The sequence below is a fragment of the Chiloscyllium plagiosum genome, unplaced genomic scaffold (assembly GCF_037043375.1).
Source record: "Chiloscyllium plagiosum isolate Xiang-an unplaced genomic scaffold, Cpla_swu_hap1 HiC_scaffold_16, whole genome shotgun sequence".
NCBI classification, from domain to species: domain Eukaryota; kingdom Metazoa; phylum Chordata; class Chondrichthyes; order Orectolobiformes; family Hemiscylliidae; genus Chiloscyllium; species Chiloscyllium plagiosum.
This window is the reverse complement of record NW_028270154.1, coordinates 51,955,645-51,969,260: the sequence shown is the minus strand read 5'-3', so window position 1 is coordinate 51,969,260 and position 13,616 is coordinate 51,955,645. Positions and strand designations below refer to the sequence as shown.

At 39.7% G+C, this 13,616-nt stretch overlaps 1 protein-coding gene across 2 annotated transcripts in view; it reads left to right on the top strand.

The window, feature by feature from the left end:
* Positions 1-13,069, top strand: part of cdhr2 (cadherin related family member 2) — a 139,205-nt gene extending 126,136 nt beyond the window's left edge. For both annotated transcript variants that reach the window (XM_087995380.1, XM_087995378.1), the window contains 3 exons: positions 5,257-5,334; positions 6,409-6,481; positions 11,568-13,069. In XM_087995380.1, coding sequence (XP_087851506.1) covers positions 5,257-5,334; positions 6,409-6,481; positions 11,568-11,720 — 304 coding nt within the window. In that variant the 3' untranslated portion in view covers positions 11,721-13,069. The remainder of the gene's footprint in view (positions 1-5,256; positions 5,335-6,408; positions 6,482-11,567) is intronic.
* The last annotated feature ends 547 nt before the right edge of the window (positions 13,070-13,616 follow it).

Genomic DNA, 13,616 nt, shown 5'->3' with positions numbered 1-13,616 from the left:
TGAAGAAGGTATTGAGGTAGATTTTCCAATCAAGCATATATAATGATCATAGTATGTAGGCAACACCTGATTTTGCAGCATTAGCTGAATGTTCAAAGTGTGAGTGAAATCCCTTCCCACAAAAAATAAAAGTCAGTTTATAGAATTAAATTAGTACATGCAATATTTATACTTGTATTTATTTGTAAAGATTTGGGAACTAATTGTTATATGCAAGTGTTCCTGAGGCCACAGAATGTTTTCATGAGATTCAAGTGATTGGTAACAGGATCAGCTTAGACCCAGTCTTTTCAATAAGTCACCATAGCAAGTATGAAATAAAAAGAGTTTTCATCATTGCAAGCTTTAATTGTGATTATATTAATTCCACATGAGTCAAAACAACCAGAGCTCTCAGCTGTGCAGTTAAAGGGACATAGCATTTGAATGATAGTGCATGATAACAAATACAATGATGGCATTTGTTTTGACAGGGCTTGAATATAAAAGCAGGGATGTACTTCTGAGGTTCTATAAGGCTCTAGTTGGTCACATTTGGCGTGTTATATGTAGTTATTGGCCCCATATCTCAGGAACGGTGTACTGGCCGCTGGAGTATGTTCACAGGAGATTCACAAGAATGGTGCCAGGAATGAAAAGCTCAACATATGAGGAGCATTTTAGGACTCTGGGTCTATACTCAATGGAGTTTAGAAGGATGAGGGGGATCAAATAGAAACTTACAGAATACTGAATGCCCTGGACAGAGTAGATGTTGTGAAGATGTTGCCATTGCTAGGGGAGACTAGGACCTGAGGACACAGTCTTAGAGCATAGGGAAGACCTTTCAGAACAGAGACAAGGAGAAACTTCTTGAATGATGAATCTATGGAATTCGTTGCCAGAGAAGGCTGTTGAGGCCAAGGTCATTAAGTGTATTTAAGACAGCGATAGATAGATTCTTGATTGTCAAGAGGACAAAGGGTTATGGGTGGAAAACGGGAGAATGGGGTTGGGAAACGTACCAGCCATGATTGAATGGTGGAGCAGACTCGATGGGCTGAATGGCCCATCTGCTATGGCTTATCATCATAGGAGAGCAAGATGGAGCCATGAAATGACCTCAGCAATTAGGGTTAAAGAGAATTCCACAGCATTCTTTAAAATAGTGATGGAAAAGGATAAACCAGATCTAAAAGTTGAAGTTCTAAATTGGAGAAAGGCCAATTTTGACGGTATTAGGCAAGAACTTTCAAAAGCTGATTGGGAGCAGATGTTCGCAGGAAAAGGGACAGCTGAAAAATGGGAAGCCTTCAGAAATGAGATAACAAGAATCCAGAGAAAATATATTCCTGTTAGGGTGAAAGGAAAGGCTGGTAGATATAGGGAATGCTGGATGACTAAAGAAATTGAGGGTTTGGTTAAGAAAAAGAAGGAAGCATATGTAAGGTATAGACAGGATAGATTGAGTGAATCCTTAGAAGAGTATAAAGGCAGTAGGAGTATCCTAAAGAGGGAAATCAGGCGGGCAAAAAGGGGACATGAGATAGCATTGGCAAATAGAATTAAGGAGAATCCAAAGGTTTTTTTCCAAATACATTAAGGACAAAAGGGTAACTAGGGAGAGAATAGGATCCCTCAAAGATTAGTGAGACGGCCTTTGTTTGGAGCCGCAGAAAATGGGGGAGATACTAAACCAGTATTGTGCAACAGTATTTACAGTGGAAAAGGATATGGAAGATATAGAATGTAGGGAAATAGATGGTGACATCTTGAAAAATGTCCAAATTACAGAGGAGGAAGTGCTGGATGTCTTGAGACGCATAAAGGTGGATAAATCCCCAGGACCTGATCAGGTATACCCTAAAACTCTGTAGGAAGCTAGGGAAGTGATTGCTGGGCCTCTTGCTGAGATATTTGTATCATCCATAGTCACAAGTGAGGTGCCGGAAGACAGGAGGTTGGCTAACGTGATGCCACTGTTTAAGAAGGGTGGTAAGGACAAGCCAGGGAACTATAGACCAGTGAGCCTGATGTCAGTGGTGGGAAAGCTGTTGGAGGGACTCCTGAGGGACAGGATGTACATGTATTTGGAAAGGCAAGGTCTGATTAGGGATAGTCACCATGGCTTTGTGCATGGGAAATCATGTCTCACAAACTTGATTGAGTTTTTTGAAGAAGTAACAAAGAAGATTGATGAGGGCAGAGCGGTAGATGTGATCTATATGGACTTCAGTAAGGTTCCCCATGGGAGACTGGTCAGCAAGGTTAGATCTCATGGAATACAGGGAGAACTAGACATTTGGATACAGAACTGGTTCAAAGGTAGAAGACAGAGGGTGGTGGTGGAGGGTTGTTTTTCAGACTGGAGGCCTGTGACCAGTGGAGTGCTACAAGGATCAGTGCTGGGTTCTCTACTTTTCATCATTTATGTGAATGATTTGGATGTGAGCATAAGAGGTATAGTTAGTAAGTTTGCAGATGTCACCAAAATTGGAGGTACAGTGGACAGCGAAGAAGGTTATCTCAGATTACAACAGGATTTTGATCAGATGGGCGAATGGGCTGAGAAGTGGCAGATGGAGTTTAATTCAGATAAATGCGAGGTGCTGCATTTTGTGAAAGCAAATCTTAGCAGGACTTGTACACTTAATGGTAAGGGAGTGTTGCTGAACAAAGAGACTTTGGAGTGAAGGTTCATAGCTCCTCGAAAGTGGAGTCGCAGGAGAGTGAAGAAGGTATTTGTTATACTTTTCTTTATTGGTCAGAGTATTGAGTACAGGATTTGGGAGGTCATGTTGCGGCTGTACAGGACAATGGTTAGGCCACTGTTGGAATATTGCGTGCAATTCTGGTTCTGAAGGCTCTGATGTTGCGAAACTTGAAAGGTTCAGAAAAGATTTACAAGCTTTAAAACCTAGCTAATAAACCTTCGCTAGACTCTCTCTATGGCAAGTGGAACCTCTCTTCAGTACGGAGACCAAAACTGCATGCAGTTATTCCAGGTATGGTCTCATCAATATCCTGTATCACTGCAGTAAGGATTTGGAGGATTTGAGCTACAAGAAGCGGCTGAATAGGCTGGGTTTTTTTCCCTGGAGCGTCGGAGGCTGAGGGGTGACCTAATAGAGGTTTACAAAATTATGAGGGGCATGGATAGGATAAAAAGACAAAGTCTCTTCCCTGGGGTGGGGGAGTCTAGAACTTGAGGGCATAGGTTTAGGGTGAGAGGGGAAAGACACAAAAGAGACCTAAGGGGCAACTTTTTCACGCAGAGGGTGGTACATGTATGGAATGAGCTGCCAGAGGAAGTGGTGGAGGCTGGTACAGTTGCAACATTTAAGAGGCATTTGGATGGGTATATGAATAGGAAGGGTTTGGGGTGATATGGGCCGGGTGCTGGCAGGTGGGATTAGACTGGGTTGGGATATCTGGTCGGCATGGACGGGCTGGACCGAAGGATCTGTTTCCATGCTGTACATCTCTATGACTCCATGGCTCTTTTGGGATAAAGATTGGACGAGACTAGGATTGGCTACAAGTCTCTTATTACCCTATTACTTATCAGTATTCACTAGATTTTAAGTTTATAAATCAAATATTGACTTGTTTTATGTGTCCAAATTCACATGTCATCATTCATAAGATGCTTGATCATGCTTTATGACATAAAGGCAATAATTTTAAACTGGACATTGGTATTTTGTGTTAAAATTAATCATGCAATATTAACAGTCTATATCATCAGTCACACACTGGCAAACAAATGAGCAGAATTTCATCGTGTTACCCAGTCTATTGAAAATGTAAAACTGAGTTCAAGTCGAGAAAACCGCATTACATTTGACATAAGAAATTTTGGAAACATTTCTTAATATTTAAAGTTTAACATTGAATCCCAGGAAAGTTAAGAACAGGATGTGGTTTTTCAGACCCTTGGCAGTTTCCCATTTAATTAATCCTGGAGGAATGCTATCTTGCTTTTACTGTATCAGTTGAATATGGCAGAAATGATGAATAAAGCTACTCTATTAATTAGCTTATGGTTAAACTCTCATTTCCTGCCTCTGTTCCATATTCCTTAATGACCTTACTTAAGAAAAATCTATTGGTATCAGTCTTGAAAACTCTAGTTGTCTCAATATCCATGGTCTCTTGGGAGAGAGAGTTCCAAATTTCTGCTCTGTTTTAAGTTCATCCTGATATGGTTATCAGTGGTTTATATCTAAATTTGAGTTGTCATTTTACAGAGAAACACAGAAACTAGGAACCAGGGTAGGCCATTCAGCTCTTCAGGTCTGATTCGCCATTCAAAATGATTGTGACTGATCCTTTACCTCAATGCCATATTTCCACTTTCTCTAAACACCCCATGATGCCTTTAATATCTAAAAACATATTAATATCTTTCTTGAATATACTTAGTGACCCACCGTCCACAGCCTTCTGTGGTAGAGAATTCCACAGGTTGTCCACCCACTGAGTGAAGAAATCCCAGTCCTAAATGGCCTATCCCATGTTCTGAGACGATGACGTTTGATTTTAGTCTCACCAACCTGTAGAAAAATCCTTCATGCATTTAGTCTGTCTAATCCTGTTAGCGTTTTATGTACTTCAATCATTCTTCAAAACTTGATTGAATATAGGCTAAGTCAAACCAATCCCTCCTCATACAAGTCCTGCCATCCTTTGTATCAGCCTAATAAACCTTCGCTAGACTCTCTCTCTATGGCAAGTGGAACCTCTCTTTAGTAGGGAGACCAAAACTGCATGCAGTTGTTCCAGGTATGGTCTCACCAGTATCCTGTATCACTGCAGTAAGACCTCATTGTTTCTGAACTCAAACCAATTGTGTTTGATTCCCGCATGAGAGGAAATAGATTCTCTGTAATTACCCAATAAAATAGTTTTATCATCTTAATGTCCTAAACTCAAGGGAATAAAATTCAGTTTTTGCAACCTTCCCTCATAACTTAATTCTAAAATTCAGTGACAATGTAATGAATCTATGCTGCACCAATTTCATGTCAGCTTATTCATCAAGGAGTTCAGTGGCCAAGTCTTCAAATGAGCCTTCAAATTAAAAGGATTAAGTATCACAGTTTTAGTAAAGCTCCTGTGAGCAATTTTGCCAACAGAAGGAATTTGTGGGGGAAGAGGAACAGGAATGTTTTTGTGGATGATTAATGGCAAAACAGAGATCTGGAAGAAATGAAGCCAGTAGACCCAATTTTGTATTGCAATTTCATGCATTTTATTTTGCTTTCATCTTTCTAGTGCTAATCCAGTGTGGAATACCGTTTTTGACACTCCCATAGATCTTGGTTTTGAAGATACAAATTCAGACCGTGCAAGGTAAAATAGAAAGTCACAGCTTGTACAATTATTAGGAAACTAAAAAGAAACCTAAACTTTTAGCTGTTACTTAGCCAGGAACTAGTTTAGGTCAGTGAGAACAGGCATAACAAGCTGAGCAGGACTTGATGCAGTTAGGACATGGCAGAAGAGTTTTGAATGTGTTCATGTTTATGAAGGTAGAACATGGGGTGCTGGCTAATTGTGCATCGGAATAGTCTAGTCTAGGCGTAACTAAAGCATTTATCAGCAGGTTATGAGTTGAAACAGGAGCAGAATTGTATGATGTTGTGAACTTGGATAATGACAGTCTTAGGCTTTGCCTCAATGTGTTTCTCCAATTTACTGAACCCTTTCTGCCCTACTGTATCCCCCATTCCACCATTGCCATCTAACTTGATACAGGGCTAGCTTTTAGGCTTCCTGATGATGATGGGCTAACATGAAATGTTATGTCCATGAGATTAAGTTCACTCTGCTGCCCATGTCCTTAATCATATCAAATTCTATCTACCTAGTTTTTTTTAGCATCTTAAGCTTGCTGTGGTATAGTCATAAGGCACTGTCCTCAAAATGGACCAGGCATTCCATTAAAGTCAACTCACAATATACATATGATTTCCAGAGGAGTGGAATAGTCTTTGATTTTTTTAGATGCAGTGTTTATTATATAGCAGTTATGAAGTAGGAAGGAGATTTCTTGACTCTCTTAGGATGTATAATTCTTTATCACAGTGCAGTTTCATTGAACACATTCTGCAGCTTAAGATAAAAATTATATGCAAGTTATTGTGCAAATCTGCATTTTGATACAATCAGTATTTGCATTATGTGTCTCTGAATTTTGGATCTCTATTTTATTTTCTAACATTACAGGCTGTTCCAAATTCAGTATTTTTGGTATTGATTTTTATCTGTTTTTATTTGGAACAACCCGAAAAAGCTGCTGAATTTAATAGGAAGTGTACAATGGAAGGAAAACTGTGTTAATTCTTAATGCATCAAAATCATGAACACTCCTGTGAGATCTTGAGGCATAACCATTCAGTAAGACTGAATTTATATTTCCTGTAGTGTTAATTCTTTGGATAAGAATATGGTCAATGCAGTAGAAGAAACATGTGCAAAGAAACCAAATACATTAGAGGTAAGTTAACCATGTCATCAATGCTCAAAATGTGTTATATAAACATGTGTATATTTGACATTTGGAAGAGAAAAATGAAAAAAGTGCAGTAAAATCGTGTCTCATGATATTAAAATCTGACTACTTTTTAATTTTGTATCAATGAAAAGGTTGCTCTGTTTTAATAATAATCTGATTAAAGATTTATATGTATACGTATTACTGCCATTGCAACACAGAAACCATGTTAATCTTTTGATTCTCAGAGAACAGAGTGACACAATAGATTTCTGCTTTGTCCTTTCACTGTTAGACCTTGTTCACACAGCTCCATTATCTGTTGTGTACAAGGGTATTACTTACATATACTTCAGAAGTTGCTGTAAAGTGTTTTTGGACAACCTGAGGTCATAAAGAGCATTGTATAAAGCCTGACATTTTCTTTTCTTGCATGGGGAATAATTGGTTTGTATCCATTGAACACTTCGTGAAGGTAGGCCTACAATGTAAAATTGCCTCAATTTTAGACTAAATTATCTATGTCACCTCTTGAAATCACAAGGCTGGATGTTATAAATAAAGAAAATGACATCTGTTTTTTAAAGATTGGTGTTAAAGAATGTTATGAAGCAGAACAGCAGACATGCCGAGTTTGTATGTAATGTATTCTACACAGGCTGTAAGAATGCTTGAGGCTGACCTGCAAGGTTAAATCTCGTGTAGTTGAGATGGGGGAATGGTGCAGATTCTCTGCCACTATATAACATTTGGGAGTGAGCCTGCTTGCCCTAAAGGTATTGGATCTTTAATTGGGTTACAGTGGGCTTTGCACTCCATCCAAGAGGAGGTCACTCCTTGCAGTGCTACCAAACAATCAAATGACCGACTGTTCTCTTGTCACAGCAGCACCATTGAGAGTGATGATTAGATTAGATTCCTTACAGTGTGGAAACAGCCCTTCGGCCCAACCATTCCACACCGACCCTCCGAAGAGTAACCCACTCAGAACCATTTCCTTCCTAACAGTAACACTAGTGGGCAATTTAGTATGGCCCATTCACCTGACCTGCACATCTTTGGATTGTGGGAGGAAACCGGAGCACCTGGAGAAAACCCAAGCAAACACTGGAGAATGTGCAAACTCCACACAGACAGTCACCCGAGGCTGGAATCGAACCTGGGACCCTGGTGCTGTGAGGCAGCAGTGCTAACCAGTGAGCCACCATGTCACCCTAATGATAGCTGGCTGAAGTACAGTAAGTTTCCTGAAGAAAATGTAAAGGGTGTTAAGGAGCCAGGGTAGACAGGGCAGGCATAAGGGATAAATGTGCAATGGTGGAAATCTTGCGGGGAGGTGGCACCCTCGGGCACAGTTTCCCGAAGCAGAAGGAATTCCCCTACATCTTGACAACATTTTCACCATTTGTGCCAGGGCACAGTGAAATGTCTCAGGAGCAGTGGGAGAAGGCCCTTAACTGGTCATGAATTAACCAATTAAAAGCATCAAATACACCCATGGACAAGCAATCTGCCTGATGCCCGCTCTTCCATTGATAAAAAGCCTGTCAGGTCAGGTAGGTGACAGGCATGTTCTACTGCCTTTGTGCCAACTTTATCCTCTTTTCCCTGACTGCCATCCCATCTCTGGGGGAGGTGAGAGGGCATAAAGTTGAGTCTGTGATGTCTGAAATAGGGAAGCGTTCCATGATATGGTGCAAATATTTTGAACATTGGACATAGAAATTAATCAAAAGTAACAAAATGTGAAGAGTATAAATATTTTTGCATTGAAATGTGTACGTTTAATGCGGCACATTTAGTGAAATTTCACTTCAGGTTGTACCAAAGGTCTATGAAGGCTCAGATAAAATAACACTTCCTCTGGTCTTGTGGAAGCTGCTAAGAAAAGGCAGGGACTCAGATGTACCAGATTCCTGTTGATTTCAAGAGCAAGTTTCATGGGAGATTTCTCTCCACAAGGCCCAGCATGTATTTTCATTCACAAACAGAAATTGCTGGAAAAGCTCAGCAGGTGTGGCAACATCTGTGGAGAGAAATCAAAGTTAACATTTCAAATTCAGTGACCCTTCCTCAGAACCCCATCAATTACAGATGTCTTCAAACTACACTATGCAAGTGCATGATTTGTGTAATTGCTCCTTGAAGGATCTCTTGTTGATCGGAAGTGGTTTCCAGTATTGGGACAGAAACAAAAACACTGCCTTTGCCCAGTCCAGGTTTGGTCACAACCTTTTTCCAATTGTCTTTGGCATTTAGGAGTTGATTGAACATGGAAGGCAATGCGGGTCATATTTTGCACAGTGAATCTCAGGCTCAGCCTGGTAATCAAGGACCCTCCCTGAACCTCCATGTCCCTTGCTTCCTTATAGAGCCTGGACAGTCCATCACTACTGATCCTGTAAATGTTCCCACATACCATCTGGAATTACATTTGCAACTCTCATCATTATCCCCTGGGGTCTGCCCTTACAGTTTAAGTGATAGCCATAAAGTGCTGCACAGTCACCCTGTTGAGGCTGTGGGGTTGTGATCGGTGATGACTAGGCCCCACATGACTGCATGCCCTCCCCTTCTCTGTCAAGTCCTCCCCTTTATACGTCAAATTTCTCTTTTTCATCAGCCTTGTCTCTGTGCATCCAACATTGCTGACGTCAATCCTCAGCATTGGGTTCTCACACTTCTCTACCAAGCAGTGTCCCCTAATAACCTTAAGGGCTGATGGACAGCCCTGACTGATGACTGACCAGAGACCTGACTGATCTCTATGCAGCTCCCCTGCGTGATTTCTGTGAATTTCCTGATTGTTTGCTGGCTTTGATACACTTTTCAGAATGTATAGGGCTGAACCTCTTGACTCTGACCGTCTAAAGCAGCTGACTGTGTTCAAGCTCCTCAACAGAGATTAGATGATGCCCTTGACAATGAACTATGGCCCCCTGACTGATGACAGCCTCCTTTGACTTGACTGAGGATTACTCCCCTCAAACTTTGAGACATGGCCATTTGGTTTATTGACTGTCAGTGCATATGAAAGGTGTGAGACTGACATAGCATGTTGCTGTACAGCAGCATATCAACCTTCTTGTCTAAAGACTGATGGAAACCATGACAACTAAGCAGCATGCCAAGACAAAAGTACTGTAAGCCTTTAAGCTGTAGATAAGGGGGCAGAGCAAGGTAGGGATGCTGAAAGCAGGCACAAATGAATGAGAACTAAGAAAGCAAGTAAGCAGACCTGAAATGCACCCTGTTTGAACCTATGAGGTGGAAGCTTGACCCTGTACTCAGTGTCCTTGTAGCTGCATTCCGACACAAGGTGTCGATGTGCTTCAAAGGGCAACATTGAAGTGTAGAACTATACCATAAATGGATTGGAGATGTGCTAAGCTGAAATGACTGTTTAATGTCTATTTGATGCCGAGGTCTGTGAATATGATCAATGGTGTTCACAGCCCATGGAATGTTGGTGCCTGCTGTCCAAATGGGATTCTGGAGGAGCATGTGGCAAGCCAGAATAATCAGACAATGGCTTTGACTTTCACCGTCTAGTTTCCATGAGGTGGTGGGACATTGAACATTGCATATTAATGAGGCTAGATTAGGTCCAAACTTGTCCTGCTGTTCAACATTTAATTGGAAATGTGACTCTTTGCTTTAAATGGTGAGAAGCTCCTCATTAGCCTCATGAAAGGTGATACAGCTAGACTGAGCAATTTTACTTTCCTGACTTACAGGGGCCTACCATAACGGTGGAGACCAATCATAAGGTAGGTCTGCAGATAGAGAAGCTGTTCCCACACATGAAACATTCAAGATCAAGAGGGCACAGAATTGGTAGAAGAAACAAAAGAAGAAAATGTTTTCAGACAACAAATGATTGGGGTCTGAAATACATTACCTGGGAAAGTGGTGGAAACAGGTTCAATTGAAAAGCTGAAAAGGAAATTAAACTGTTATTAAAAAGGGAAAATCTGTAGTGTTTTGTGGAGAGGATTGGAGGATGGCACTGTTATGGATCAGGCCAGACCCCTCAAAACATTTCAAGAAGGTAGCCCAGACCCTAACTTTGCGAGTTGTTTTGAGAAGGTGTAAAGTGGATGTTCCAGAGTGATGCAGCTGGTCAAAGCCCCTCGGTTTCAAATAAAACAGAACTTATTTACAGAGCACTGAATGAAACACAAACAAAAGAGATCAAAATACAGAATAACTTAATCTATCTGAAAACCCATCAGACTATCCTGACTTAATGATGCTGCTCCAAATGCCTGCAACTGTTCCCATAAACACTCCCTTTTCAAAAAGGTAAAAGCAGACACAGGTTCTTACAGGAGAGAGAGATGGCAGAGAGGTTTAGCACAGAACATCCTTCCACTGTAGCTGTCCATTTGGATTGCCCAGCTTAAACTGAGCAGCAGCTCTGAACAGGCAGACTGCTAAAACCAAAACAAACCAAACCAGAGTAAAGCTGAGCTGGAAGAACTGGCCACTTCCCTTTCATTGTACAAGTTTTTTTTTAAAAAGCTTAAAAGCTTCTTAAAGTAGATAAACCCAGACATTTCAGAACCTGTGTCTTTATGATCCCTCTGAAAAAAACAAAGCAGCATCATCACAGCATTAATTGGATTGTTCTGTCATAGAGATATTGCAGACATGAAGTTGTAAAGGTTCTGTAATGCCAATTGAAATGAGGTGTACTAGCTTACAAATTTGTGCATCTAGTCCCTCTGGGAGCAACCAGGTAAGATAAGTATCCAAGATCAGAAAGAACAGGGACGGCAGTTAAGATATTTTGAAGTGCCACCTAAACCCTCCAGCCCACTTCCTGAAGGCAACATGAGATGGATAATTCAAGTAGCCTTGCCAGTAAACCCTGCATTCCTGTGAACAATTGAAAAAGTAAGATGAATTACGTAGCACATCAAAAAGAAATTTCTGACAGAGGTACAGCATATTACACAAAGGCTAATAATTCTTAAAACAAATAAAGCATTGAAGATTTTATTTTAGCCAGCTACCAAAAATGTAAGGATTGCATATTTTCTCCACCTTCTTGATTTAAATATTTACATTTTCTTTCTTGCTTAAGATGACCGAGAAGACAATTGACAATTATTCAACTGGTGAAAAGGCCAAACCTCTGAGTGCTGCACTAGTTGACCATGATAACAATAAAGAAAAAGAATCAGGGACATCTGGAGCTGGACTTCACATTTCTCATATAAAAAACATTGATATCTGAGCATTATATTTGGATGTCTTTGACTATTCATTCAGTTTTTAAATTTAAAAATCTGCATTTAAAACCTTTAATGTAAGCAAAATGGAATCTATTAATAATGTTTAATGTTGCCTGGTAAGCACTTTCCCAATATAACGTGCTCATGTGAAGATTTATTCCAACTAACAGAATGCTTTCATGACTATTTATTTTGCATTTGATTTTGTTTGTTGGCCGTTATATTTTTAAAACCAAAGTTAGCATGTTTTGTTTCATGCTTTTCATTACCCTATTGACAGCACTGATAAAACCTGTACACTACTTAGGAATGAAAGGAACAATATTCCATACGTGACAGCTGTTAGCAGTAACACAGCCAGTAATGGGATGATGCTATTGGTCTTTGGTATAATTAAATGCCTTTTAAAAAAAAATCTCAATCATCCATCCATTTTCTATTTAGAAAGATCCTTCAAAGAATCTTCCTGCATTGTATTGTGTTTAACTATCTGTCTGGTGCTATATATACTTTTATCAAGGAGCTAAATTGATTTAATAAGGATCTATTTATGGAAAAATATAAATTTGCAAAATTTTCAATGTTTAATGTCCTTTCAGCATCAATTTGAATAAAAAGTGGTGACCTCAAAGAATAGCAATGAGGAAAGATGAATAATTACCTATGGTATTAGGAGTTATGTGGAACTTGCTAACTGCTGAAGAAGGGTTATCTGGTGTGAGGACTAAAATATGGACTGAAGGGTGGGTAAGTTAGTTCATCTGCCTATTGAAAGAAATATACTTGGGTAAAGAGGGAGCTAATATGACAAGAGGGCAGTTCCTTGGCATTGAGAAATGCATATTCTTATCACTATGTTTGCACATTATTTCCTGAGAATAGGTAAGAAATTGATACTATAACAAATTCAAAAATGGTAGAGAAACAGAATCTTTGGAATGAAAGGACATCAACACTATATCATTAGGAAGGTTGCATAAACTGACAATTGAATCTGAAATTAAAAGAGAGTTCAGCAGATAGCCAAGAAACTGGTCCGAGAAGTTTGACAATCTATCATTACAACAGAAGAGCAAAGATTTCAAGTTGTTTTGCTAAAAGAAATCGGTTGGAACATATTTGCAAGTAGTTTTAGCTCTGAAGCTGTTAAATGTAGCAAATATGTTTGTCATAAGTGATGTAATGCAGAACATATGTTTTTTAAATGAAGGTTGCGTAAATAAAATTGTGTATTTCTTCTCAAAAAAGAAAGAATAGCATTTTGTAGTGTTAACTTTGCAAATTATGCCATTTGAAAATCTGATGCTTTGTATATGATTATATGAAATGTTCATAAACTACAATGAATCATTTTCTGTTTGCTATCAATGGTTTTATTTTTCAGCTTTTAATTCACTACAAGAGTCTAATAACCAATAGTAAAAATTAGGATTGATCCTGGTAATATTTGATGGGTGGGTTGGAGCTGGTGGTGTTGTCCATTCTAACACTGTTGTTGTGCATTGGACATACACTAATTGTTGGAGAGAACACAGTAGCTTGCAGGCCACTGTGATTGACGTAAAACATGTGAGTTCCAAACAGGTATAAAGTGGAGCCAGTGGATGTATTGCGTGTAAATCCAGAAAATTACAGTTTTAATGTCATCTTTAAAGACTTTAAGTCATGGTGGAGGAGGTATAAAAGAGGAAGGATACCACCAGGACCGCCAGAGCAGGGAGGATGGAGGCCACAATGACAATTGTTGTTGGATACCCCAGACACAGGAGGAGATCACCATGGAGACCAGATAGGAGCCACCTCAGAGCATGGCTCCAGTGCTGAAAACACAAAATTACCCATTTGACTCAAGTGGTTATGGCAAGTTCCTTTTCACAATTCTGTACCTTACCTTTACC